The sequence below is a fragment of the Rhinatrema bivittatum genome, chromosome 5 (genome assembly GCF_901001135.1).
Source record: "Rhinatrema bivittatum chromosome 5, aRhiBiv1.1, whole genome shotgun sequence".
Classification (NCBI taxonomy): domain Eukaryota; kingdom Metazoa; phylum Chordata; class Amphibia; order Gymnophiona; family Rhinatrematidae; genus Rhinatrema; species Rhinatrema bivittatum.
Genome location: NC_042619.1, coordinates 310,173,694 through 310,201,628, shown reverse-complemented (window position 1 = coordinate 310,201,628; position 27,935 = coordinate 310,173,694). Strand labels below are relative to the sequence as shown.

Genomic DNA, 27,935 nt, shown 5'->3' with positions numbered 1-27,935 from the left:
AGCGTGCATTTACAAGTATATAATTTTAAATGCACCAACTGTGCATAAGTATGCTCCTAATTTTAAGAGGTTACTCGAGCACAACTAGTGTGTGTGTATCTTCAATAGGATCACGTCGGTTTTTATGCGTGGATTTCAGCAAATTTTAAAACAATCTCATACAAGTAAAATGGCAGAGTTTATGTTATGGCTCCCTGCGTCCATTCTGTTATGGCTGCCTGAGTCAGGGACATCCACCTTATGAGCGATATGGGATGGCAAGACGCAACTTGGAACAAGAAAAGAACCAGTCTTCTGCCTAGCTAGTCCCCTCCTCCTCAGGTTGAGTCCTTGAAGTCAGTAGGTCTCTGCGGCGGCAGTACATCATAGTGGTGAGTCCACACAGGCAAGGCTTGGACAGACAAGCTGGAGGCAGGGCTTGGACAAGTTAGGCTGGAGACAAGCAGGACAAGGCTGCCTGGAGACTGTGGCTGAAGACAAGGCATGACTGACTTGGCAAAGAGGGCACAAAACAGGAAGTCTGGCAAGCAGGACAAGATATGGGCTTGGATATAAATAGGACCTGGAACTAGACAAGATAGATTTAAGGCAAGGCAAAGGCAAGACACTGATATAGGCAAGACTGGACAGGACACTGGGACAAACAGGAAAAACTAACAAGGCAGATGGCAGACAAGGCAGACAAGGGAAACACTGAACAAAGAGCATGCAAACCCAAAGGCAACAAGGCTGAAGCCAGAGTAGGCCCAAAGACCTCAAGGCAAAGCAGAAGGAAGAAGGCCGGTAGGCCTCAAGACAAGGTTGGAGCAAGGCAGGCCTGTAAGCCACAAGACAAAGCAAGACAGAACAGGGGTCAGGTCACGGAGCCAGAAGCGATACCATGAGAAGACCTGGAACTTCTGGCAAGGCAGGTTTACATAGGTCTGGGAATTGGGCGTGGCAAGGGCGGTGAGGAGGAGCCTGACAAGGCTAGTAGAGAGGCTTACTGAAGGCCTCTGCTGGTAGGGAGGTGTCAGGAAGGTAGGATAAAGCAGTGAAACAGGCAAAATCCTAACAGCTTAAAGTTGTGCCCCTCTCCCATGCTGCAGGTAAAAATGCCTGCACTTCTTTTACCCATGGTAAAAAAGGGTTAGGGTTAAGTTAGAGGAGGGAGAGTAGATGTGGGGATTTCATTTTGAAAAGTTCATGTGTACTTTCCCAAGGTTACTTTTGCACTAGCTTCCAGTCAGATCAAAAGTTTATACCCATGTTCCTGCAGCTGCCCATACTTTCAAAGAGAAACTCCCCAGAGAGTTTCCATTGAACATTAGCTTGCAGGCCCATGGGTATAGCGAGCCTGCGGGCCTGCAAGATTTGTGAGGGGTTTTCACGATTGCTTCCATAATAATCCTTAACAATTTTAAATAAAAAGTAAATGTGCTGAATCCATATGTGTCTATCAAAACCTTAGTTAAAGTTTGTTTCCTCTATGAAGAGTCAAAAGAAAACATAATCAGCAAAGTTGTGAGGATAAGATGTTATAAATAGTTCATGTACTGTACTTAATTTGATCAGATAAAGTCATTGCAGGCAGTAAGAGTTGAATCCTTTCTGATCTACAGTATATACTACACAAAAACAAACCTACTGGGAAAAGTTAGCTGGCTAACTTTAGGACAGCTCTTTGGCCTAACCAATCTTAGCAGGCTAACAGGGTTACTCATCAAAATGCGTTATGGCATTAATACCCATCATAACATCATAATGCATGCACTAATGCCATAACGCACGTGATAATCACGGTACCGCATGGTGTGAATGCAAATTTTTGAAAAGGGTGGGATCGGGGGGAGGGTTTGGATGGAATTCATGAAAATGAGGGGCATTATCGCACATTTTTAACGCTGGAAATAACTACACCTTTTTTTCCTAGTGTTCAGCTGTGCAATATGCCCAAAATGGCTGTAACACAATTTGTGATAAAGATTACATTTTTTGAGAGAGAGAGAGATTCTTTATAAGGCCTTCATAGTAGTTAACTATTTATATCACTATAAGAGGGCCAGCTAATAACTTGAGGTGAGATTTTGGTGGTGGTTTAGGGTTTTGGGGCCAGTTTGACATGCAGAATGAGACGTACGAACAGCACAGTACACCTCGGTGAAGATTTGACGTCATTTAGAGTGAGGAAAGTCTCTCAAAGATGAGATTTCTTGCCCTAGGGACCCTCACATGCTCTCTCTCACATGCAAGCTCCCACTCCCATATACACAAGTTCTCACTCCCACATGCTCTCTTTCTCTCACATACACCCCCACAGTAAGCTCTCATTCACACACACACACACACACACACACACACACATACACAGACTCAGGCAGGCTCCCTTTCATACCCCCTAGCCCCCCAGGCAGGCTCCCATTCACACACACACACACACCCAGGCAGGCTCCAATTTACAAAAACCCACCCCCAGGCAGGCTCCCATTCACACCCTCTGCACCCCCAGGGAGGCTCCCATTCACACACGTACACACCTAGGCAGGCTACCATTCACACACACGCACACAGACAAACATAAAACAGAGGCAGACTCCCCCATCGGTAGCAAAATGGGGAGCCTGTTCTGCTGCTGCTCCTGGTGCCTGCCCACACTATTATAAACTCGCTCGGCTAGTACTCCTGTGTGCTGATCTCGCGATGCACAAGATCAGCATAGATCACTTACTGGCTGCACGGGTTTTGAAGGTGCAGGGCCGGCATACGTGGAGGAGCAGGAGAACGGGCACTTTCCGGTGACGTTTTTTTCTTTGACAACCGGCCTCCTAGTCCTATTCCTCTTCTTGGCAGCATCGTGGGCTCCTCCTCTTCTTTTTGGCCGCCAGTGGGATGGGGTCCTCCGGCAGCCTTGCGGTCCTCTTCCTCTTCTCGGCCATGGTGGGATGGGGTCCACCGGTGGCCTCGCAGGCCTCTTCCTCCTCTTGCCCAGCATGTGCGCTGTGGCCTTGTGGCGGCCTCTCTTCTTCGGCCACCAGACAATACTGATTGGGTGGGCCCGAGCCCAAAGTGAGAGGGCCTTGGCCAACCCAGGCCCACCCATGGTTCGCCACTGCTTTAGTCCCTAAATTTGATAGTTCAGTAAAAAAATTGACATTTAGCCTAAGGACTGAATAAATATAGATGAATTTTAAAAGAGTTACTTGCATAAAAAGGCCCATATATGCAAGTATATGGGCTGATCATGCACAACTTGTATTATAAAAATGGCAAAATATATGCTCGTGTGCGAGCAAGAGAATGCTCGTAAAAAAAAAAAAAAAAGGGGGCATGTTAGGGGCATTCCAGGGTGGGGCCTACATTTCTGCAAGCAAATTGGTGTTTTACACCCTGCCAAAGTGATGCACATAAGTCTATTTACTGCTGCTCAATATCTGGTGCAAGTGATCATTAATATTTTAAAAGTGAAAAAAAGACTGGGCGAGGGGTCTGGGGGAGGCCTTCAGGCTGAAGAGCCAGGAGGGGGTTTCTGAGCTGCAAACAGACTAGGCATGGACTAATTGGTTAAACTGGTCATTTTCTTCTTGCACATTTTACAAAATTCGAGGAATTATGCATGTAAAAACTGACAACTGATAAGAAAAATATGCGAGCTAAATCTTCTTGTGTAAATGATTAAAATTAGGAACACAACTACATGCATAGAGCAGATTTACACCACTTATTTGGATACATTTTGACCTTTCTGGGTAAGTGGGAGCTTAAGTGCTGTGTATCTTTTAGATATGCGAATATATTGTTGGGTAGAGTTATGTTTCAAACTATTAAATATTTCATTTTCAACCATAATAACAGCATAGCTGACACTGGTGTGCTCTTCACAGAATCAACTATAAGGACTAGTACAATAACTGGAACATAATAATAGAAGTATCCCCCCAACCCCACCCCCCTCCCCTGCGTGCACCAGAAAACATAGATCATGTAGGCGTCACCCGCTTAGAAGTACAATAGTCATTTAAAATTTGGCTTCTCATCCTCGACGGAAGGGACTGCAGGTAGCTGTCCCAGATCAGCAGAAACGTTCTTCTTGTTTTCGACAAGTCCAAAATTCCATATATTTTTCATTAATGCGCTTAGCATGTATCTGATTCCTCAAGTGTGTCAGGCTGGGGGGAAATGTTGGGTAGATTTAAGCAAATTTTATATTGTCCACTTGCAATTACACGCACATCCGTATATGTGGGCACTCGTGTGCTTGTTTGAAAATTACCTTTATAATTTGTAAATAGTTTAGGCCAGTGGTTCTCAACCTTTTTTCGGCAGGGACACACCTGACAGATGGTTTTCACATGCGTGACACACTGAACATGTGACCATCACGGTGCTAAATGTAAACATGCACTCTGCATCCACAGGAATCCCCTCAACCCCCAGCAATGAGAGCAGAGCAGATCTAGGGCATTACCCTGTACAACTCACCATACAAAAAAGATATTCTGGTGACATTTCAGTAAAAGCAAAAGAAACTCCCTTTACTGGCAGACACAATACCCCTCCTTATGAAAAGACAGTAATTTACCACTAATGCATGTCCTGTTGATAAAACGAAACAAATAAGGTTGATACAAATGCCTACATGCTAGTAAAATACCTCACCTTGGTCACACACCCAGAACTGACCTTCACCAAGGACAGAAAGACCACAAATTATAAATATGGAGACAGAAACTGGAATGGAAAATCAAAAAAGTCACTCTGCATGCAGTGCGAACCTGGAGAATGGAAACAGAAATATAGCACCTAAAATAGTCCTAGGATCTGCAATAGCGCACACAAACTAATCCACACAAAGTTACACCTGTATTATGGAAACCCTACCTATGAAAAGGCAACACTACAAATATTAAACCAGGCTCTAAACACCAATACACCTACTGTTACGAAAACAGACTAAGTCAAGCTGGTATAGATCCTCACACAGAAATAACTGTAAAACTATAATAAAAGTTTCAAAACAACTAATGAACAGAATAACGTCCAACAATTAAAAACTCATAAAAATTATTAAAAATTCTTCAAACACCAATAAAATATTTCGAAACAGCAGAAATCACATAATATCCAATAATTAGAATGGCAGTAAATCAAGAAAAATATACTTAAAAAGCCACCTTTACTTACTCTCTCCAGCAACTCTCCTACTCCTTTCCCTTGCAGGCCAACAGCACACACCAGAAGCAGCAGTGGCTGCTGAAGTTTTATTATTTATTTATTTATTTGACGTTTTTATATACCGTTTTACCAGCATTAAATGCTGACCAAAGCGGTTTACAGTGTAGTTAAAATTATAAGGGAGATTAATTAAATTCAATAAAAGAAAAATAAAAAACTTCGACAAAAGTGAGAATAAAAATACAATAAAAAATATTATCAATAACATAAGATTAAAGTGACATAGGATAAGTTCTGTCACTCACACACACACACACACACACACACACCAATTACACCCCATGACCAGTCTCTGTCTCTCACACACCAGTCACATCCCTGACCAATCTCTGTCTCCCTCACACATACCAGTCGCTTCTTTGACTAGTCTATCTCTCTTTCACCCATATACACACCTGTCATCTCCCTGACCTGTCTCTTTCTCAGTCACACATATGCTCTCTCACTTTGACACATACTATCAATTACACTTGCACAAACATGGTCTCTCTTACTTACATGCTGTCAATCACACATGCTTGTTCTCTCTCCCTCTGGCTCGCTCTCACTCACAAACTCCCTCCTCCCTAGCACAAATGACAGCTGCAGTAGCCTCCTCCTCCAGCTCCTGTGGCTTGAGAATGAGGAATCCTATTGGCTGCGGGGGCTAACTCTGCTCTCCAGTTGCTGATCGCTGGCTGGGCTTGATTTTGGTCTGGGTCCACGCTTCTGCCACTACTTTATGCAGCTTGGTCTTCTCTTCTTCCCCACTTACATCACTTCTTATTCCGGGCTGTGGGAGCAGGAAGAAGAAAGGGCCATGCTGCTGATATGGACAGCTTCCACCAGTGGCATACCTAAAGTATTTGGCACCTGGGGCGGATACTTCCTTTGGCACACCTAACCCATATATAAATGTAAAATTTCCTAAACATCGATAAAATATTTCAAAACAGCAGACACATCAAATAACACCAAATAATTTAAACTAATAAGGATTTAAAAAATACCATACTCTCCAAATCTGTCATCCTGAGATTATCGTAGACTGGTGACATGCATACATACTCACACACACTTCCTGGGTCTGTTGCTCTCACACACACCTACACACATAGACAAAAACTGAACCAGAAACTGCAACAAGCCAGATTCTGTATGCAGTGCAACAATGGAAAAATAGAATATCACTATTCCTCAAAACAAGACAATCAAGAAATATAAATCAATCAGAATAGTAAAACCATACTAAAAAATATACATATCAAAACAGTTGATAAATATCATCCAATAATTAGAGCAACTATACAAATTTAAATTATTTTTCTAAACATCGATTTCATATTTCAAAACAGCAGGCATATCAAATAATACCCAATAATTAAAAATAATAAGGTTAAATTTTTCCCCCATGCTGTACCTGGGAACTTTTGATTTCCAGTAATCCTGAGATTGTCATGGATTAATCGAGGGCACACACAAACTTTCTCCACTCTTTTATATTGTCATTCTTCCAGACTCTTTTTCTCCTTCACTCCCCCTTCCCCTTCATCTCACCTCTCAGTCACTCATCCCCCTTCCCCCACTCTCACCTCCTTTCCTTCCTACTCATCTTCCATCCCTCGCCTCCAGTCACTCAATCCCCCTTCACTCACTCTCATTCCCCTTTCCCACTCCCTTCTTCCCCCACTTCCCTCTGTCACTCACTCCAACCCCTTCCTATTCATCCCTCACCCCTCTTCTCCACTCTCACCTCCTTTCCTTCCCACTCATCTTCCATCCCTTGCCCCCAGTCACTCAAACCCCTTACTCTCACTCCCCCTTTTCCTCCCAATATATCCTTCTCCCACTTCCTTCTGTCACTCACGCCTTCCCCTTCCTACTCAGTCACTCACCCCCTCATTCTCACTTCCACTCCCTCCCCTTTCCTCTCAGTCACTCACCACCTTCTCCCCTTCTCATCCTCACTCACACCCCTTCAACTTCACACCCCACAATGCCATGTGATTCACCTCTTCACCAAGGTGGTCCTCCTTCCTGCTGGCGAGGTGCACGCAGCCTGCTGGTAGGATACCACAGTGCTACCGTACTGGGGGCCTCTAATGCTGGCAGGAGGATGGGAACCCCCGCCTGCCTGTCACAAATCTGTGTCACGCTGGGCCTCTAATTGTTGGCCAAAGCAAAGGAGGCACCAGGAGAGGTTTCAGGATGGGAGCCAGTGAGCACAGCAGAGCTGGTATGAGAAGCACACGCTCAGGGCAAGCAAAGCATGTTTTCTTTTCTTTTCTGCAGCTGCGCAGTCAGATTGTACGTAAAATCAGCTGATTGGTGCTACAAAACCCTCCCAATGTCACCCCTTCCCCTGTTGTCACCCAGGACAGACCACCCCCTCAACCCCCCCCCCCCCCCCCTTAGTACACCACTGGCTTCCACTAACACTGCTGCTGTTCCTGCCCGAATGGAACAGCAGCAATATTAGTGGAAGAATATATGCGATTCGTTGCAATAAAAGAGAGGGAGAGGAAATGCAACTGGGGCAGCAGGACACCGAGAAGCTGCGACACACTTGCTGATGCTTGGCGACACACTGGTGTGTCGCAACACACCGGTTGAGAATCGCTGGTTTAGGCAATGAGGTTCATCTCTACTTTTAGATCTTGCAAAAACTGCTGACTAATAGATCTCATAGAATTTTCAAAAGAGAAGACAGCTTTTGTTTCCCTGCTAGGCTTGTTCCAGTTCTGCACCTTGCCATTTGGTTTATCTGGGGCTCTGGCAACATTTCAAACATTCGTTGACCGTATTCTCCAACCCCAAGCACAGTAGGCAATGGCTTATTTGGATGATGTAGCAATGTACACAAACTAACTTAGAACATTTAAACATAGTGGCAGTAGTGATAAGGTTTCTTAAGCAAATAGGACTCAAAGAAAATCCTGAGAAATGCTACAGTAGAAAAAATAAACAAAATTCTTTGGATACTACAGAAAATTCACATCTCATTTTTCAAACATGGCAGCACCATGGACAGAGCTAAGAAAAAATTGGCCCCCTAATGCAACATAGTATTCATTTGCATGTGATGCAGCTTTTAACATTCTTTGCAGAAAGCCTGTGTTATATAATCTAGATTTTTTTAGTTACATTGAGATATCTTGAAGGTAGGGTTAGGGACAGTATTGTCTCAGAATATAAATGAAGACAAATACCTAGTGCTATGAATTAGCAGAAAGATGGCAATTATGTTGTAAGAGAAAAAGAATGTTTGGTGACAAAAATAGGTCATTAAATCTCTCAAATATTATTTACTAGGCTTTCTGTATGGAGTAACTTGCATGAAGCAGCAGATATTACCATTAACAGAATGCATGGGGGTAACATGCATGGAGTGGCAGTTACTATCCTTAACAGAATGTATGGAATAACTTGCATGAAGCAGCAGATACTACCCTTAACAAAATGCATGAAGGTAATCTGTATGGAGAGGCAGTTACTACCCTTAACAAAACATATGGAGTAACTTGCATGAAGCAACAGATATTATCCTTAACAGAGCACATGGGGGTAACCTGCACAGAGCGGCAGTTACTATCCTTAACAGAATGTATGAAGTAACTTGCATGAAGCAGCAGATATTACCCTTGACAGAATGCATGGGGGTTAATCTGCACGGAGTGGCAGTTACTACCCTTAACAGAACGTATGGAGTAACTTGCATGAAGCAGCAGATATTACCCTTGACAGTATGCATGGGGGTTAATCTGCATGGAGTGGCAGAATGTCTGGAGTAACTTGCATGAAGCAGCAGATATTACCCTTGACAGTATGCATGGGGGTTAATCTGCATGGAGTGGCAGAATGTCTGGAGTAACTTGCATGAAGCAGCAGATATTACCCTTGACAGAATGCATGGGGGTTAATCTGCACGGAGTGGCAGTTACTACCCTTAACAGAACGTATGGAGTAACTTGCATGAAGTTGCAGATATTACCCTTGACAGAATGCATGGGGATAACCTGCACGGAGTGGCAGTTACTACCATACGCAACTTGCTGGGCAGAATGGATGGACTATTTGGTCTTTAAAGGCCATGATTATTGTGTTACTGTATGTTTAGCCCTCTGATACCTACAGGTTAGGTCACTCTTTCTCTAGGGTAGGTGGTCACATTTTTAATAATTTTCTCTAATGTTGTCTTTGCGTGTACATTTTTAAGTCAGTAAGTTGTGGGATTAATGTTCATTTTGGTTTTTGTTTTTTAAATATATATTTATATTAAAAAGAATTGAAAGGAAAGCATTTTCTTTAAAAAAAATTTTTTTTCTAGATCTGAAGTCTCTGCAAGTCAGTTGAAAGCACCCACGGGCTGCCGGGGCCCGTTTGCAGGGTGTTTCCACCTGTGCCTGATTTTGTGGGTCTGTGTGAACTGCAGAAATCGTTACTTTTTAAGAGCGCCGAAATTTGACAGTAAAGGTTATGAGCATCCTCACTGGGGGAATGAGGTCAGGCTGTCAAAGTGCAACCAGCTAGTTCTTGAAAATACCGAGTACATTCAGGAAATGACTGAACGTAGCGGAAACACAACTCTATGAAGTGTTTCACAGAATTCATTCTGTGATTAGAGCCCCTCCCCCCAGCTGAACATGTATATGCCAGCACACTTAGAAGAAGACACGCATATATGTGCATGCAGGCAAGCCAAGATGCAAGCAGGCATATACACAGTCATCCAAAGGACACGCGTACCAGAAACCTTGGGGCGAAAGGCCGACTAAGTGTCTTCTTTTGGCCTCACCAGCAGTCATAATAGTACTGGAGGACAGTTGGGGCTGAAGCGATGGCAGGATGTGAGGTTACTGAATCGAGTACAGTACTTGCTAAATTAAGTAGAGAATATTGTTCAGAGGGAGGAAAAAGCTGTGGGATTCCCCTGCAAAACCACAGCTTGTTTCTGCATTCTCACCCTGTCAGCAGCTGCAGAGAAACAAATTCATGAAACTATTCTTCAAAGGGGGGGGGCTCTGTCTGTTACAGACCATACAGCAGCAGGTGGAAAAAAACATGTTACACATTTTAGACACCTCACTTTCTGTATGCTGGGCACACCATATTTCTTTTTTTGGGGGGGGGGGGGGGGAATGAGAGGGAAATGCTATTTATTTGACTGGACAAACTGTTCTTGGGTCTGGGAGGAAGATTGCAGGCAGCAACTTTATTCATTTTCCACCTTACCTCCTAAAAGGATAGTCTGCTCTGCTCCTCTCCTTCCTCACCCCTGCCCCAGAGCCTGCCCCAGAGCACACAATACATGGACACATGCCAGACAGTGCGTGCACACACACACACACACACACACACACACACATACTGAATAATAACGGACACATAACACATGCATCTATACAAGAAGTATTCATGCAAGACATAAATAAATAAAGAGAATGTCTGCTCTGTCCTTCCTCAAACTCAGGGGCGGTCAGCCTTTGGCACTTACTGTTACAGTAAGAGGAGAATCATTTACACAGATCAAGCCAAAAGAAGAGAAGAGTTTCATCTCACCCATGTTCTGCTGTCAGTGCCCGGTCACTGATGACTGGCGTCAGGGAGATGCGGTCCCCTACCCCAGTCCCACCGAGCTGCCTTTTCCTGCCTCGCACTCTGCATGTAAGTCAATGCCCTCTGACTCTAACACTCCCCTCGCCCCCTGCTGTCTCTTATCCTCTCCCCATGTAGCTCTCTTGTCTAAAGCTCTAAAGAAACTTGGTCTCAGGCCACACCCTCCATGTGCTGATTAGTCAGCTCTCACATACTCCACCTCCTGCCCTTAAAAATTGTTGGTCAAATGAGTGAGGTCCCACCCCCTCCACCACCAGGAACCCTGGGAGTTGTAGTTTTCAGCAGTAGCTTGGCATCGTCCACGATACAGCAGGAGAATTAAGTCCTATGCACATGTAATAAAGACAGATTTCTGATTTGCTTCAAAGACTATTATTTGATGCTGATATAGGTTAGCCCCAGAGCTACAGTCGTAGTACTGCGCCAGGTAGTTTGGTTCAGTTCCCATGTCCATCATGGTCAGTTGCCTGGGAAGGGGAAGAGAGGGTTTAAAGAAGAGGAACAATAAAAGGACTATTAATTCATTCGGGGCTGACATAAAAAAATCCTGTGCCAAAAACAGTGCTAAATTTTAGCACCAATTTTTAATAACACACACTTAAAAAACCCACAATCCCACTTGATGCTATAAACTAATGGTATGCAAGTCAAACTGGCGTTAAAAAATCCCCAGCAAGCCCAAAAAGCACGCAAAACATGTTAAAACCAACATTCCAAATATGGTGGTAAACTGGCGCTAGTTAGAAAAAGGCTGCACTGTTCCCTATTGGCTGGTACAAGTGACCTAGGCTGACCTGTGATGTGATTGGTGGTGCACGGGTGTCCATCTGTTTTCTTGGACATGCCTCCTTGCATGGGTGTAAAAGGCAGCCTCTCCCAGGGCCATTTTGTCAGTGCTGGGTGGTATTAGACGAGCTCTGGCCTAGGTGTTGGAGGATTTCTGTGTAGGGCTGATGGTTGTTCTTGGTGCTTTGTGATTGCTGAGTGGTGTCTGTGCTGCTGCTGCTTGCTTTTCCCTTGCTGTTTCCCATTATTTTGTCTTAGTCTGTGTTCTTGAGTGAATCCTTAGAGCGCATCTGATTGTCTGTCTGTCTGTCCACTCTTCTGTTTAGGCTCCTGAAAGAGCAGAGTGGATGTTTGTGGCTGTGGAGGGAATGGAGCGTGATTGAGGGGAGTTCAAGTGAGGGAGCAGATGAGAGACAGGAGGGTGACTTGGTGTCAGAGAGGACAGACGGAGTATGGTGCCTGAGTCGGTGGAGCATAGCCAGGAAGGGAGAGGGGGCGGGAGGAGAGTGGCTTGCGTGGTGGCAGTTGGGGGGGGGGGGGGGGGTAGGAGAAAGAAATGGGGAAAATGGGTCAGAGCAGGGAGAGGGGGAAGGGAGGACTGTTCTTGGAAGTCTCTGGGATCGATGAGGCGGGGCCCTGCCAGGGGCACCACAGGCTGTGTCTCCTGGGAAGGACGCAGAGCCTGTCTCTTAAAATGGAATCACACCAAAAGAAGAAGATCGTCAGTCATTAAAAATGTTATTTTATTAAAATTCACATTAAAATTCACAGCATATTTTTAAAAGTGGTGAATGGTAGGGGTATTTCTCCTGGCATTCATCTTTCTTGGGGTTCGTGCCAATCTGAGAAGGACAGATGTTGGAGTTAGAATTCCTTCCATGCAGCCGTCCCCCATCCCTGTCAAACCTCCCCCCTCACCCTGTGTGAAAAATGCTTCTCCAAAATAACATGCCTATGACCTTGCAGCGCAGCTCATTCCCCCTTGCCTTACTATCTCTGACCGCGGAAGGGGCGCATGTATTCGGCACTGACCCCAGTCCGGATCCATGTCCTGATGAATGCCATCATGGAGGGCGATGTTATGGAGTATTCAGCACACCACAGTGATATCTGCTGCTTTCTCCAGTGAATACTGAAGCGCTCCTCCAGAGCAGTCAAGGGCAGAGAAAACCGGCTTTCAAAAGGCAAAATGTACATCCTAAGACTGCCCTGGTTTTTGTGTGTGACCGGACCCCCCAGTCCGTCCCCATATGCCTTAGTTCCATTTACCTTTTCTAAAATATCCTGAGCCATCCATCCGTTCTTGCCCTCCTCCCATCTAGGAGAGCAGGGATTGGTTTCCATGCCCTTTATAACTAGTCATTTTGTGGTTTAAGATGTGGCTAGTTTTTTTTTTTTTTTTTTTTTAGAGCAGAGAAGAAAGATGTAGGATTTCTTCCTCCCTGCTGAGGACTCCTGCCTCATCAGGTTTGCCTTTTTTTGTAGGGGTTTGGCCTCTGTGCACAACCTGCCAGAGAATGCCTAATTATTTAGTTTAGTAAGATAGATTTTTGCCAGATTTCCCTTTGGGGAAAAAGGGCTCTCGAGCCAGAGGACTGAAGATCCATGAGCACCACACTACTCCCTAGGTGGGCAAGAACGGTGACAGATCTTTATGAGTGAGATTTTTGATGGCCAAAATGTATCCTGTTTTTTTCAAGAAGGAAAATACACATTTTGTTGTGAAGAGGTTTTAAGCCACTGGATCAGCAGGTTCCCATCTAAACAGGTCGATGCGATACGGCATGGGGAAAACGCTTTCCCAACGTGCGCCAATCGACCTCTCTTGGGCACCCGATTTAATATTTAAATCGCATTCTGCGGTAAAAAGGAGGTGCTAGGAGAAATTGTGCCCCTCTAGCGCCTCCTCAGCAGCGTGCATCCAGGAGAGGTGGCTGTCAGCAGGTTAGGAAAATGGACACTCAAATTACGAGCATCTATTTCCTAACTGCTGCACAGCCACAGATTAGGAAAATGTATGCTCGTTAATTGTGCGTCCCGTAAGCTAACCTGACTGACAGCACATTTTTTTTTTCTCTCATACTTATTGGAGATTTTCTTACAGGAAAAACAAATATAACAACAGCTCATTGAGCATTGAGGGCAACAGGCAGAAACAATAAACCAATGTAAAGTACAATATAGAATACAGTAGTTGTGCCCCTTTCCATTCATGACCAAGTCTATAAAGTCCTATACACAATGAAAAATTATCTCTCTTTTTCTATAATCCCCCCTTATCCCCTCCCTAACCCACCCCCTTCCCCAGTCTTTAGCTAGAGTTCTTAATGTATATTCTGTCTTCCTTTATCTGTATATCATATTCATAAAAGAAAAATGGAATGAATAGCGCCACGAGGAATGCAAGATTTCCTTCCAGTGTATCTAGAGCCCAAGGCCAGCTCCCAGTGATCCATCCGGTTCCTCGGTAATTCCTCCATATTGTGGTACTAGTGACAGGGGAGGGTAGACACCTCAAAGATGTTACGGGGTTGCACTCAAAGTGTCATTAGTCAAGGGAGACAGATAGCTATGAAGCGGCTTCAGATTGTTAACATGGCATGAAAGCATTTAGGAGAACTCGTTCAGGCTGAAAGAAATTCCTGGGTAAACAGTCTGATCATCTGCTGGTTCCAGAATTCAAAAGTGTTGTGTTTTAGGGCAAGACCAAAACATGTGAATGTAGTCTCCTGGGAGTTATTACATTTTAAGCAGAGGTCTGAGGGGGCTTGTCATGCCTTATGAGCCCTGCAGGAAGTCCAGTAATAATGCCATAAGAATTTAAAGTGTGTTTCGCGTAAGATGACGTTTTCTGAGATGGAAAGTGTGTCAGAAAAGCAATGTTGAAATTCAGAAAGGGAAAGGTGAAATGCTGGCCCTCCCTCCATTTCTCATAAAGGGAAACTAATTCCATCTTCTGGGCCTAGGTCCAGTAGGGCTCCACGAAATGCAGAGATTGAAGGCTTCTGGCTGCTTTTGGACGAATCCAAAACTATTCTCCGGAGAGTACTAGAGTCGAGGATGACTCTCGAATTGCATCGCCTTTTTGGTCAATGAAATGTCTTACCTGCAAGTATGCATAGAAATGCAGTTAAGTATATTAAATGTCTCTTGGAGGTTGTGAAAACTAAGCAGCTGATGAGCAAGAGGGGAGAACATTTGATAGAAATATATCAGCCCCTTTGACTTCTAACAATCAACAACTGATTTCTCTAATCCTGGGGGAAATAATGGGTTACTGCTGATCTGTAAAGAGGTGGACATGGTGGAGGGATTGTCCGACCTGTTTGCACATAAAGACCATGCCTTTCTGCCAGCTTCTATTAGAACCTGGGACTTTAAACTGTTCGGGATGTCCTGTGAAGAAGATTGGATTATGTAATTGAGGGAAGGGGTCCCGTACCAGTGTGTAAGGTGTAAGGTGTGTATATGGCAGGGAAGTCTGATGAATTGCTTATGATGTCCCTATCCAACACAACATGCAGGCTAAATTGTACTGTCTTAAGTTCGGACATCCAAGACCACCTTGAGCCAGTGGTCTGGATAGTACCTGCAATGGAAGCCGAGCCCTTTTACCTCTCCAAAGAAACAGTTTGAGGAGTTTATCGCGTACCTTGTGATCTTTTTGGAGATCCATAGTGGGACCATTTGGAGGATGTATAACCATTTGGGGACTATCATCATTTGATATAGGTGTGTTTTACCCCAAAGAGATAATGGTAGGTGACTCCAATTGGACAAGGCTTTTGATGTGGTTTCTATAAGTGGGGATATATTTATAGAATATAACCTATCTAAGGAAGTCGGTGTTCAGATTCCTAGGTATTTCATGGCCCCGGATACCCCTGGCCACAGCTGTTGAAGGGATACCACATACATCTAGCGCTTCTGACTTATCCCGATTTATTTTTAGTCCCATAATAAATTGCCAAAAGTCTGTTGTAGGTCTAGTAATAAGGGAAGAGATATGAAGGGACACATCAGAAAGATCAAATATCGTCTGTGAAGGCTGCGACTTTTAAAGGAACTGGGCTCCTGGGAAAAGCCAACGATTGCCATGGAAAGAACTATTTTCCTTATTAAGGGGTCTATAGACAAAATGTACAATAGAGGGGATAATGGGCACCCCTGTCTAATCCCTCTCTTTATAGTTACCGGGTTTGATTTGCAACCATTGGCTATATGTAAGAAAATGGATTTTGGTAAAGTAAGGCGATATAGGTCAAGGATACTCTCCTGAAAGCCAAATCTTCGCAGAGCGGAAAATAAGTAGGGCCAAGAGACCCTGTGAAATGCCTTTTCTGAGTCAAATCCTATGGCTGGTGCCGGGATCTGGTTCTTTTGACAGGTCTGCATGGCCGAGAGCAGGGCTACAATATGTGAGCTTGCTGTCCTCCCTTTAACAAAGCCTTTCTGCTGGTGAGATATAAGTCCTGCTAGAATAGAGCTATTTGCCAGGGCTTTGGCTAGCATTTTACAGTCACAATTTAGCAATGAGATGGGTAGGTACGATGCCGGGTTTTGAGGGGCCATTCCAGGTTTAGCCAAGATGATTATGTGTGCTGTATTGAAGCCTGGTGGAAAGGAGCCCAGGGTTTGAGCACTAGTGAAAAAATCTGTGATAAGAACATTGACCTGAAATTTTAGGATTTTATAATAATCATATGAGAACCCATCCGGTCCCGGAAAGTTTCCTGGCTTACTCTCAGAGATGACTTTGAGGATTTCAAACATCTGCAAAGGGTGATTTAGAAAGGTCAGTTGATCCTTTTTTTTTTTTTTTTTATAGTTTATTAGAGTTTTTCACAAATCATATAAAATGCAAAAAATCAAAGAACAAATAGTGAGTATCATAATTATTTCAGGTAACATTTCAACAGTCTTTAAATATACCACAATTTTATAGTCCACCAAATGGGAGGTACACACATGAAAACTTAAAGAAAAATAGTAATTCTAACCAAATTACAATTAGCGGGATATATATATTTTTGCAGCTAACTATCTCAGCTTCTTTCTTTATCTACCAGGAAATTTTCCAAATGAGCTGGTTCTTGAAAGATAAATTTATTTCTTTGATGTACTACCACGCATTTACAGGGGAACTTAAGAAAAAATGTTGTCCCTAAAGAGACAACTCTAGGCTTTAATAGAAGAAATTGCTTCCTCCTGAATTGCGTGGTACGTGACACATCTGGAAATACTTGTACTTTATATCCACAAAACAAAATTTCCTATTTTTAAATATTTTTGCATAATATTAGCCTTATCTTTCTCCCCTACAGAATGTTACTAGTAGTGTGGCTCTCTGTGGAATATGATCTATTGATGATTCTAGGAAAGAAGTTAAGTTAGGAGACATTTGTTCTACGTTATCTATCCCTTCCTCTCCTTCTTGAGCTTTAAGTCTAGAATTTAGTACATAATATATTTTTGAAATCATTTGATCATCAAAGTTTTGTATTGACAGTTGATCCTCTGACAGTGTTGGTATTGTGTTTGTGGCATTGTGGACCCCTTGGTCGCTGTGGAGATGACTCCGCCCACAGGAGGGCCCCGTGGGGAACCACAGCGATAGGCTGAACTCAGTATAGCAGACACAGGATGGATGGAAGGCTTTATTGTAGATATATGATGTAAGCAGGAAGGTAAGGCACTGAGATCTGCGAGGTGCCAATACGTTCAACAGGCTTGGATGTAGAATCTCACCCAGATGTTCACAATAGGTGGGAGCCCGCAGTACGGGCAACACCGTAGCTGGTGGGTGGAGTTGGAGCACCGGATCGTAGAGGTACTCACAGGAATGTAGGCGTCTTCCTGGTGATGAATGGTGGGGACCGAAGGTCTGTGGTGCAGGATACATAGGCTGGTAGGCCCTCAAGGAGCGAGTACCTGATGGTCCGATATCCTGAAATGTAGAAATGTAGAAATGTAGAAGAGAGAGAAAGACCCCCGAGGAGCAGTTGTCTAGTTAGTAGAGGACCCTGAAGGGTAGTTGGAAGCGAGGAACCCCCGAGGAGTGGGTGTCTAGAGCTTCTAGAGGAGCGAGGCCCTTGGAGTGAAAGCTTAGAGCGTTGCAGCTTAGAGCGGTCAGCGTAGCTAAACCAAAGTCTTTGCTAACTCAAAGGTGGTAGCGAAATGGAAGCTTGATATACCCAGAGGTATTGACATCATGCGGTGGGACGCCCCCGAGGTTCCCGCCATGACGTGTATTTCAGCTTAGGAGATGTGCGCATGGCTGACTGGGAACGCCCATGCTAAGTTGGAGACGCCGAGGCCCTCGGCACTTGGCACTGGAGGCAGCCATCTTTTCCCAAGGAGAGAGAATAGGGAAGAAAAGAGGTAAGGCAGAGCTGTCTGCGACCCGAACGCAACAGTTGATAGTGTCAAGTCTTTGAACAACTCCTCTTCCTCCCGTGCCCCTCCCATTACATCATCAGTGTTTTAAGGAGTCATAAAACTGTTTAAATACTTTGCAAATTTCTTCCTTTGAGGATACTATTTTGCCAGAGGGCAAATTATATGTTCAATGATAGTTTTTCCCCTACATTAGCAAGGAATTTCCCCACCTTGTTTCCGTATCTGAAAAAGTATGTTCAGATAATTGTAGGGTGTGTTGAGCCCTACATTGCAGGTGTGCGTTAAGGCCCTCCAGCACCAAAGTGTATTTCTGTTTATTTACTTGAGTGGGAGATCTAATTAGGTGGTCCTTGGCTTCATGTAAAGTTGATTCTAAATAAAGAATGGTTTTATTGAGACATTTTTTCCTCCTACTCACAAAGACTATAATTTCGCCTCGCATAAGAGCTTTTCCAGTCTCCCATAAAAGTTGGGGATTAGAGGCATGCTGCTGGTTATGAAACATAAACTCTTCCCATTTACTTTTCAAAAAAGTTTGGAATTCTGAGTCAGAGCTCAAATAGCTTGGGAATCTCCATGCATTGAGGGGGCCTTCTCTATAGTCAATATGGTTTAGCTCAACCCAGATGGGGGAGTGATCAGAGATCATTTGTTGCCCAATTTCAGCCCATAAGATGTTTGGGAAAGTGTGTTGAGAAACCAGAATGTAATCAGTTCTAGATAACGAGGCATGAGCTCTAGAAACATGTGTAAAGTCTTGTTCACCCGGGTGCACGACTCTCCACACATCAATCAATCCTAACAGTTGGCAGAGGAAAGTCGGACCTTTCTGCTTTAGAGTTTTCCCCCTTGCCTTGGGTGGGCATTTGTCTATAGAAGGATCCGCTGCCCAATTAAAGTCTCCCATCAGAAATAAATCTCCTTGGGCGTTTAATACCAAAAAGTTAAAAAGCTGGGAGAAAAAAGTGTGCGAATACTCATTAGGAGCATAGATGTTGCAAATAGACAGTTCTCATTCATTTAATAGTCCCTTAATGAAAATGTATCAGCCTTCTTGATCAGGGGAGACTTGAAGTATTTTAAAATGTAATTTTTCTATGCACTAGGATGGTCACCCCTCCCTTCCTGGTATTGGCTGGCAAAGAATAACAAGTGCCCACCCAGTCACTATGCAATTAAGCACTTTCTGCTGCTGATAGATATGTTTCCTGAAGGCAAGCTATAGAGGCCCCACTGCGCTTGAGCTGTTGCAATACTTTTTTTCCTTTTTATGGGGGATCCCAGCCCATTAATATTCCAGGAGAAGAACCGTAATTTATCCATACTCTATAGCAAAAAAAAACCGCATAAGTTCGAGTTCCATGTCCCTATATATCAGTGGGGCCCCCAGCTGACTCCACTGTATGAACTGGGATACCTTCTTGAATGTTACCGCTGGCCGTATAGTGACCAGTTGTGTAGGGCTGTACAGTTGGGAAACCGCCCATCTAACAATCCGGCGATATAGAAATATACCTAAGCATGGTGCCATGAAAGTAATATACAGAATAGTCAAGAACATGAAGCTAACACACCCTTTCCCAATGCCCTTCCACCCTCCCTCCCCCTTCCCAAAAACCCTTTCAAACAATTATGCTCCCCATAATGTATAGGGAAATGGAGTCATGTGAGTACTATGATTGGGCGCCACATCCCACCTAAAAGTATGGTAGATGAATTAGGCTGACCCTTGCGCCTTCTCGTCCTTCAGCCGTTAACATTTAAAATGAGCGGGTAAATCTACCTAGGACGTTTTAGGAGAGAGTAAACAAACATAGGCCTCACTTAAACATGGACACCGCCCCTACATTTAGAGTTACGTGCTGCCTTGAGGTTTATATAGAACTCTAACATTGTTCCTGTGCGGCCCAAAGTGGCAGGACTCCTGAAACAGCAAAAATAATGTTATTGGTGTGGAATAGAAAATATAACAACAACACAAGGAGAGCCTATATTGTTAAATAATTAAATGTCACTTTGTTCCTGTGTTCCAAGTTATCCAAGTGGGAAGTTCTCCGAGGACGCGTCTCCTTGTTTCCTTAAGAGGGATTCTCCTCTAGAAGAAAAGTATGAAGGAAGAAAAAGACAGATTGGGTTGGGAATCATACCGCTTTGGTCCTGGTGTAGTCAAGGCCAATAGAATCGTAAGTCTCTGTCATGTCCTCATCTCTCATTAAATGGAAGTCAAATCCACCCTCTTCCCGAGGTTCTTAACAAACTCGTATCTGCAAAGATTAGTGCATCCATTCAGGATCCTCCTGCAGGCAACGCGTCGAGAAAAGCCTGCGCTTTCCCCCGGCAGTTCAAAAGTTTTAGTTTGCACCGTCGTGCCATATCCGCAATTTTGCGGGATAGGTGAGAGCAAATTTTATCTGTCTTTTAAATGAGTTGGAGCGAACTGGGGAAAACGTTTTCCTGAGTACTGCGTTCTTTGCCGAGTAGTCTTGCATAATCCTTATACAGTGAGTTTGAAAACTCCAGATCAGGGAATTTCCTCACTGCCTGAGTGATTTTTGCTTTATGGGCATAGCATGGTCGTGTGTCGGTGGTTCTTTTTGCACCCAGACGGTGTGCCTTCTCAATATGAAGTTGATTCTGAAGCTCAGGAAGGTTTAGTGCCTCCGGAATCCAGGTTTCCAATAATTCGCCAAGTTTGTAATCCTCAATCGTTCTGGAAAACAGAGGAATCTTAAATTAGATTGCCTCAATCTGTTCTCCAGGGCCTCTAATTTCAACGCTTGGTCCTCCACAGTCTTTTCAAGTGCTACCATTTTCCTTGTGACTTAGAGGGAGTCGTCTTCTAGTACTGACATGTGCCCTTCCACATGTTCTATGCGGGGTCCAACCTCTTCTAGTACCGATTTCACCTCGACCAATTGGGTAGCAATTCCTGCTATCTCTCATCCAGTGCCGATTCGAACAATTTCTTTGGTTTCGAGCAGCATATGTTCTGAGGGGGGCTGGTCTACGGATCGCTCTTTTGCCAGTGCACCACCGCCATCTTGTCTTCAGGGCCCCAGAGCTTTTCTTTTTCCTTTTTTCCTCCCTGAATTGGCATTGTTGGAGGCGTTTTGTTCATATAAGTTGTTATCGACATATGTTGATATGAGTGTCGTCTCTTTCTTTCGTCGGGGGTTGATACGTCTGCTGAAATGGTAGGTGGTGGCGGTTGTGTTGGCGCCCAGAGTCAGGGAAGACACGTCTTACCTAGCTCATTCACATCACTTGACTCTCAGCACATTAAAAAAAATTTTTTTTTTAAGGATGTCCTCCTTTTTGTTCCTCCGACTTCATATCGCCATGATATAAAGTCGGAGTAAGTACATAAAAGCAATATTTTCTGCTTTTCTGTACACTTTTTGGGATCCTCCAAAATTAACGCCTGCTCCAGCGGTCAATGCGGCCTGCGAAGTCCATGAGAGCATCCAAGGTGTCAGGAATTCATGAGGTGCTAGCTCATCTTTGATGCGCGGACTCAGCCCTTCGAGGAAGATCGTATGCAGGCAGCCCAGATCCCAGTGCAGCTCAGACGCAAGTGTCCTGAACTCGATGACATAGTCAGTAAGGGATCTGGAACCTTGATGCAGGTGCAGTAGTAGTGTGGAACTGGCGATTATCCTTACGAGCTGGGTCGTCAAAGATGGAGCGGAAGAGGGCAAGGAAGCCCGGCAGATCTTGGAGGATCGGGTCCGCTCGCTCCCACAGGGGTGACGCCCAGGCCAACGCCCGTCCATCCAGAAGGGTTAGTATGTACGTTGTCTTGGTTACTACATCAGGAAAGTATGCAGGTTGTAAGGAAAAGTGCATGTTGCACTGATTCAGGAAGCCCCTACAGGACAAGGAGTCACCTGAAAAATGAGGAGGGTGCCGGCAAGGGCACTGGTGGCCGGAACGGAGGCACCTGTGGAGCTGAGCTCAGCTTGGCAGGACGTAGATGCAGTGTCCAGCCGGTTATTTAAAAGATTTATGGCATTAGCCAAACTCTCCAATACCTTCTGTTGATCTGAAATTTGTTGGGCCATGCCAGGGATGGCCTGGATGGCCCAGATCTGTGCCAAGTCCATGGATTTGGCAATCTGTTAAGATTTGTGGATATGTGGGCCCTTTGGCCGGTGGTGAAGGATGGTACCGCCCAGGGAGGAGCCACTGAGCCTCACCATCGGGAGGACAAAGTCTCGGCTGCAGGATGATGTTCAGCAGAGGTAGAGAAGGAGAAGGAGAGGGTGACCCCAGGAGGCGGGTCACGGAGCGACAGTGCAGTTGCTGACGTCAGACTCAGCTCGGGAGAAACTGGAGTCAGACTCAGCTCGGAGAACTGGAGTCAGGGCAATAGGTGCGGCACTACCGAGGAGTGGGGGGGTGCCGAGCGAAAAGTACAGTCACTGAGGTTACACGGGGTCCATAGAGATGGTACACAGAGGCTTCCTCGGTGGGGGTCACAGTAGTGGTCTGCAGAGAGGGGTACACCGGCGAAGATTCCTCTAGTGATGTCACAGCGCAGGTCCGTAGAGAGGGTTGACTCGGAGAGGGCTTCTCTAGTGATATCATGGTAATGGTCCGCAGAGCGGGGTACACCGGAGAGGATTCCTCTAGCGATATCACAATTCAGGTCCGCAGAGTGGTGTAGGACTGGAGAAGGTTCCTCTAGTGATGTCAAGGCAATGGTCCGCAGAGTGGGGTACACCGGAGAGGATTCCTCTAGCGATATCACAACACAGGTCCGCAGCGTGGTTACCTATGGTGACTAAAGATAAGTAGTAGTTCCGTAGAAATCCTCAGGAAACCAAGGCAGGAAGTAGTCCGGGTGAGAGGCCCTCCAAGTAGTGGATAGCCGAGAGACAAGGAAGGGCCCCCGAGGAGCGGGGGTTACCGGTTAGTCTCACACCAAGGAAGCAGGAACCGGAACAAGCACTGAAGCGAGAGAAGGTGGAGATTCAGCAAGATTGAACCCAAGTCATTGGCTGTTCTGGGCCGGCGGAGCTTAAGTATCCAAGATGAAGTGACATCATCTGAGTGGGACGCCTCCAAGGTTCCCGCCATGACGTGGTTAAAGCAGGCCCGGTCGTCGGCGACCATGCTGCCAGGTGGGCCCAGGAATGGAGGCAGGAAGGTCGGCGTGGCTGGCAGAGGCCGGCGAGTTCGCCCAACGGAGCAAAGCAGAGAAAAAGGAGGTGAGCAAGAGCGGCCGCAGCCGTCTGCGGCTGCGGAGCGTAACACACACAAGGGACACAACTAAAGTTTCTATCATTGGTCTGGGCCATAGATAAGTCTCCCACCAGAGAAAGAATCCCCCCAGAGATCAAGAGTCAAGCTGGGAAGGAGTCATCTAGCCGGAGCAGCCGCAGAGGTTAATAAATGTGATTGTGTGCCAGAGCTGGTGCTAGTTTTGTTGGTGCCCTGTGCGAACAATTACTGTGCTGCCCCCACCCCATGATTCAGCTCCCCCAGCAATCTATATTTTTAAAAACTGAATCCCATCCACTCCTCCATGGAACCTATGGTCAAGGGAAGAGTATTACATAGCCTAGGGAAAACCTTACGGCCTTGCATCCGCATTACTACCCCCACATTCCCACACCTTCTATAGCCACACAAAATTTTAAATATGCACTTGTAATAGAGTTTACATAAAAAGAACATTCAAAAGTACAGTCTTCTAATGCAAATTATTACTTACAAACATACTTATTATATTTACATGTGGCTTCTGTGGTGCCAGCCAGAAACTCTGCAAAAAGACACTTGGAACTCCTATGGAATTTATAATGACACCTTAGAAAGCCATGAATAAAAATAATTACATTACAATATATTAAACCTCCCATACCACAACAATCCTAATTGCCAGCACTCAAAACAGTAGCAATCCTATCTATGAAAAAGTAACACCGCAAATATCACACCAGGCCCTAGAACACCAATATACCTTCTATTGGGAAAACCGAACAAGCCAGGCTGCAATAGATCCCTACGCAGAAACTACATGACTGCAAAATAGCTCAATTCAGTCACATATGCAGAATACAGACAGACCCTGACCAAATACAGAATAAAGAGACCAGAAAGTATAAATAGAAATGTGCTGAGAAGAACTGAGCTGGAACCCTCAACAAGTCAGCCTCTATATGCAGAGAGCAACAATGGAAAAACAGAAACATTACAATTCTTCAAAAGAAATAAATAATAAAATCGAGAAATATGTAACGCACCCTTGACCGCTTACCTGGCAGGATGTTCCTGGGTCTGGGACCGACCTGGTGGGAGTCTCCCCTAGGGAAGACTCCATCTGTTCTCAAGTTCTTGGTGCCTGGGCCTCCACCTGGGGAAGATGTTAGTGGATGGGATTTCCCTCCCTTTGCCCCAAGAAACAAATGGGACTGTGAACAAGGATCGCATGTCCTTTTGTGGATTACAAACTGGCTAAAAGACAGGAAACAGAGAGTAGGATTAAATGGACAATTTTCTCAGTGGAAGGGAGTGGGCAGTGGAGTGCCTCAGGGATCTGTATTGGGACCCTTACTTTTCAATATATTTATAAATGATCTGGAAAGAAATACGACGAGTGAGGTAATCAAATTTGCAGATGATACAAAATTGTTCAGAGTAGTTAAATCACAAGCAGATTGTGATAACTTGCAGGAAGACCTTCTGAGTGGGAAACTGGGCATCGAAATGGCAGATGAAATTTAATGTAGATAAGTGCAAGGTGATGCATATAGGGAAAAATAACCCATACTATAGTTACACAATGTTAGGTTCCATATTAGGTGCTACCACCTAAGAAAGAGATCTAGGCATCATAGTGGATAACACATTGAAATCATCGGTTCAGTGTGCTATGGCAGGAGAAAAAGCAAACAGAATGTTGGGAAATTATTAGAAAGGGAATGGTGAATAAAACGGAAAATGTCATAATGCCTCTGTATCGCTCCATGGTGAGACCGCACCTTGAATACTGTGTACAATTCTGGTCGCCGTATCTCAAAAAAGATATAGTTGCAATGGAGAAGGTACAGAGAAAGGCTACCAAAATGTTAAGGGGAATGGAACAGCTCCCCTATGAGGAAAGACTAAAGAGGGTAGGACTTTTCAGCTTGGAGAAGAGACGACTGAGGGGGGATATGATAGAGATGTCTAAAATCATGAAAGGTCTAGAACGGGTAGATGTGAATCGGTTATTTACTCTTTCGGATAATAGAAAGACTAGGGGGCACTCCATGAAGTTAGCATGTGGCACATTTAAAACTAATCGGAGAAAGTTCTTTTTCACTCAGTACACAATTAAACTCTGGAATTTGTTGCCAGAGGATGTGGTTAGTGCAGTTATTATAGCTGTGTTTAAAAAAGGATTGGATAAGTTCTTGGAGAAGTCCATTACCTGCTATTAATTGTTGACTTAGAAAATAGCCACTCCTATTACTAGCAACGGTAACATGGAATAGACTTAGTTTTTGAGTACTTGCCATGTTCTTATGACCTGGATTGGCCACTGTTGGAAACAGGATGTTGGGCTTGATGGACCCTTGGTCTGAACCAGTATGGCATGTTCTTACGTTCTTATATATACAGGTTTATTAGTCTATATATGTATATACATTTCTACATTAATATGTGCATTGCTAATAGGATGTCAAACAGCACACTTATCTACTCATGGTTAGTGTTATTGTTTGGTGTGGTTGTGGACTCCTGGGTCGTAGTGAGAGTTGGCTCCACCCATAGGGAGGAGCCTTGTGGTGACTCACTACGACAGGCTCTAGCCTCAATAAACAGACAACAGTAATAGATTTATTAAGCAGGAACGTAGGTATCCCACTAGGTGGGTATATACTCAGTCTGGAGTGAAGTGACATGAAGCTGGGCCTCCTGGTAATGGTCCGCAGAGCGGGGTACGCCAGAGCAGCTCCTCTGGAATGGAGATGCTTCTTGGATATGATCCGGTAGTGGCCCGCAGCGTGGGTTATGTCGTGAATCAGGTGGAGATGAGAGAGAAGCACTCATAGCATAGGAGCAGAGAAGACGAGGGCACTCAGTAGTAGAGATCAGGCAGGTAACAGAGAGTGCTCGGTAGTGGCCCAAGCACCGGGGTACACCGGAGGTCTTGTCACCAAGGTGGTAGATGATGGTACTCACAGACAGAAGTAGTAGATTCCTGCAGACAAGATGGCCCTTCGAGGAGTGGATAGCCAGAACACAATAGGCCCCGAGGAGCGGGCACATTAAGTCCAATATTAGTAGTCAGGAACGAGTACTGTGAAACGAAGAGAAGATCTCTGTAGGAGTGGAATCAGGCAAGACAGATGTCCTTGCTAACTCACTGGATGTCAGGAAGCATAGGGTTTAAATACTTCTTGGTGGGTGACGTCACAGGTGGGAACACCCCAGAGGTTCCGCCTTGATGGGAACAAGAGGGAGGCTGATGCACACGTGCGCGCCCTAGGTAAATCCGTCATCAAGATGGCATCCAGGATCACTCACGCCATCCCGGGGACGCTGGGGAGAGCGGCGTTTGCAGGCTAAGGCCGAAAGACTCCTTGAAAACACTGGAGCAGGCAAAAGAGAGGTGAGCAACAGAGGTCACAGCCATCTGTGACTGACAGGTGCAACAGTTAGTAGTCTCAGGCCACACAACTATATACATGTCTACAAGATAGCAAGAACATTTAATATTTGGCAATTTGGGGTTGTTGGCTCCCACAATATACCACCATATAGAATAGAATGGTCCTGTTGTGTTCAAGCTTAATCAAATATTATTATCCTCCCCTTTTTTTATCCCAAGTCTCACCCATGTGAAAAGATGCAACTGGGCTGGTGGGCAGTGTTGACCTGGAGATTCCGTTGTATCTAAATCACTGCCCTCTCCTTGGTGCTGCTTCCGCTCTGCTAAAAGATCTGTGCCAATGCTAAGGTTCATGCCTTCCTGGGGACTTGATTCCCCCTCCTGGTCTGTTGCTGGGGTATATGCCCTCCTGGGGGGGACCCAACTCTGCCTCCTGGAATGCTGCCGGGGTCCACACCCTCCTGGGGGAACCACTCAATCTGCTGCTGGGGCCCACGCCTCTTGGGGGATCGCTCGATCTGCCACTTGGGTCTCTCCCTTCTTGGGGGACCACTTGATCTGCCGCTGGGGTCCACACCTTCCTAGAGGACCGCTTGATCTGCCACTGGGGTCCACGTCATCTTGGAGGACTGCTTGATCTGCCACTGGGGTCCACGCCTTCTTGGGGGACTGCTCAAACTGCCACTGCAGTCCATGCCTTCCTGGGGGACCGCACTATCTGCTGCTTGAGTCCATGCCTTCTTGGGGATCTGCTCAATCTGCTGCTGGGGTCCCCTTCCTTCTAGGTGATCACTCCACCTCCAGATCTGCCACTGTCCTTTGGTCCTGTCCCTTGGTAGGAGGGCTTTTCCTTGCTTGGGTTTACAGCTCCAGTAGGCACATGGCTTGTTTAGCGTTCAGAGATTCAGGCCCTTTTAGTGATTTTAGCTCAACTCAGCTCATGTCCAATCATTTGCTGTTACCTAGCCTAGATGGGTCACCTTCTCTCATCCAAAAGATCAAGTACCAGGCAGGACCAAGGGAAGAGAATGTGTGAATATCCTTCTATCCTGCTTGGCTTTTTTTTTCTTCTGTTGTCTAAGAACTGGGTACCCAAGGGTCTGACTCCCCTGAATGTGTTTGTTTCCTAGGAATGGTTTTTCAGTACATGTCTCTCATAAATCCCTCTCTCATTCATAATTCTCCAATGTAGGACTTCTCCAGTCTTAGTTCTATATGATTTAAAGTGATATTTCACTGCAAGTTACCAACAGTAATCCAGGGAGCTGTGACATGCAAATTCCCCTACCTGAGTCTCTGACTCATCTATTCAATGGTCATTTAAGCATATTCACAGTAAGCA

At 45.0% G+C, this 27,935-nt stretch overlaps 1 protein-coding gene across 2 annotated transcripts in view; it reads right to left on the bottom strand.

Annotated features, from left to right (window-relative positions):
• Positions 1 to 10,902, bottom strand: part of LOC115092893 (AT-rich interactive domain-containing protein 5A-like) — a 45,901-nt gene extending 34,999 nt beyond the window's left edge. For both annotated transcript variants that reach the window (XM_029604301.1, XM_029604302.1), the window contains exon 1: positions 10,750 to 10,902. In XM_029604301.1, coding sequence (XP_029460161.1) covers positions 10,750 to 10,753 — 4 coding nt within the window. In that variant the 5' untranslated portion in view covers positions 10,754 to 10,902. The remainder of the gene's footprint in view (positions 1 to 10,749) is intronic.
• Between the last annotated feature and the right edge of the window lie 17,033 nt (positions 10,903 to 27,935).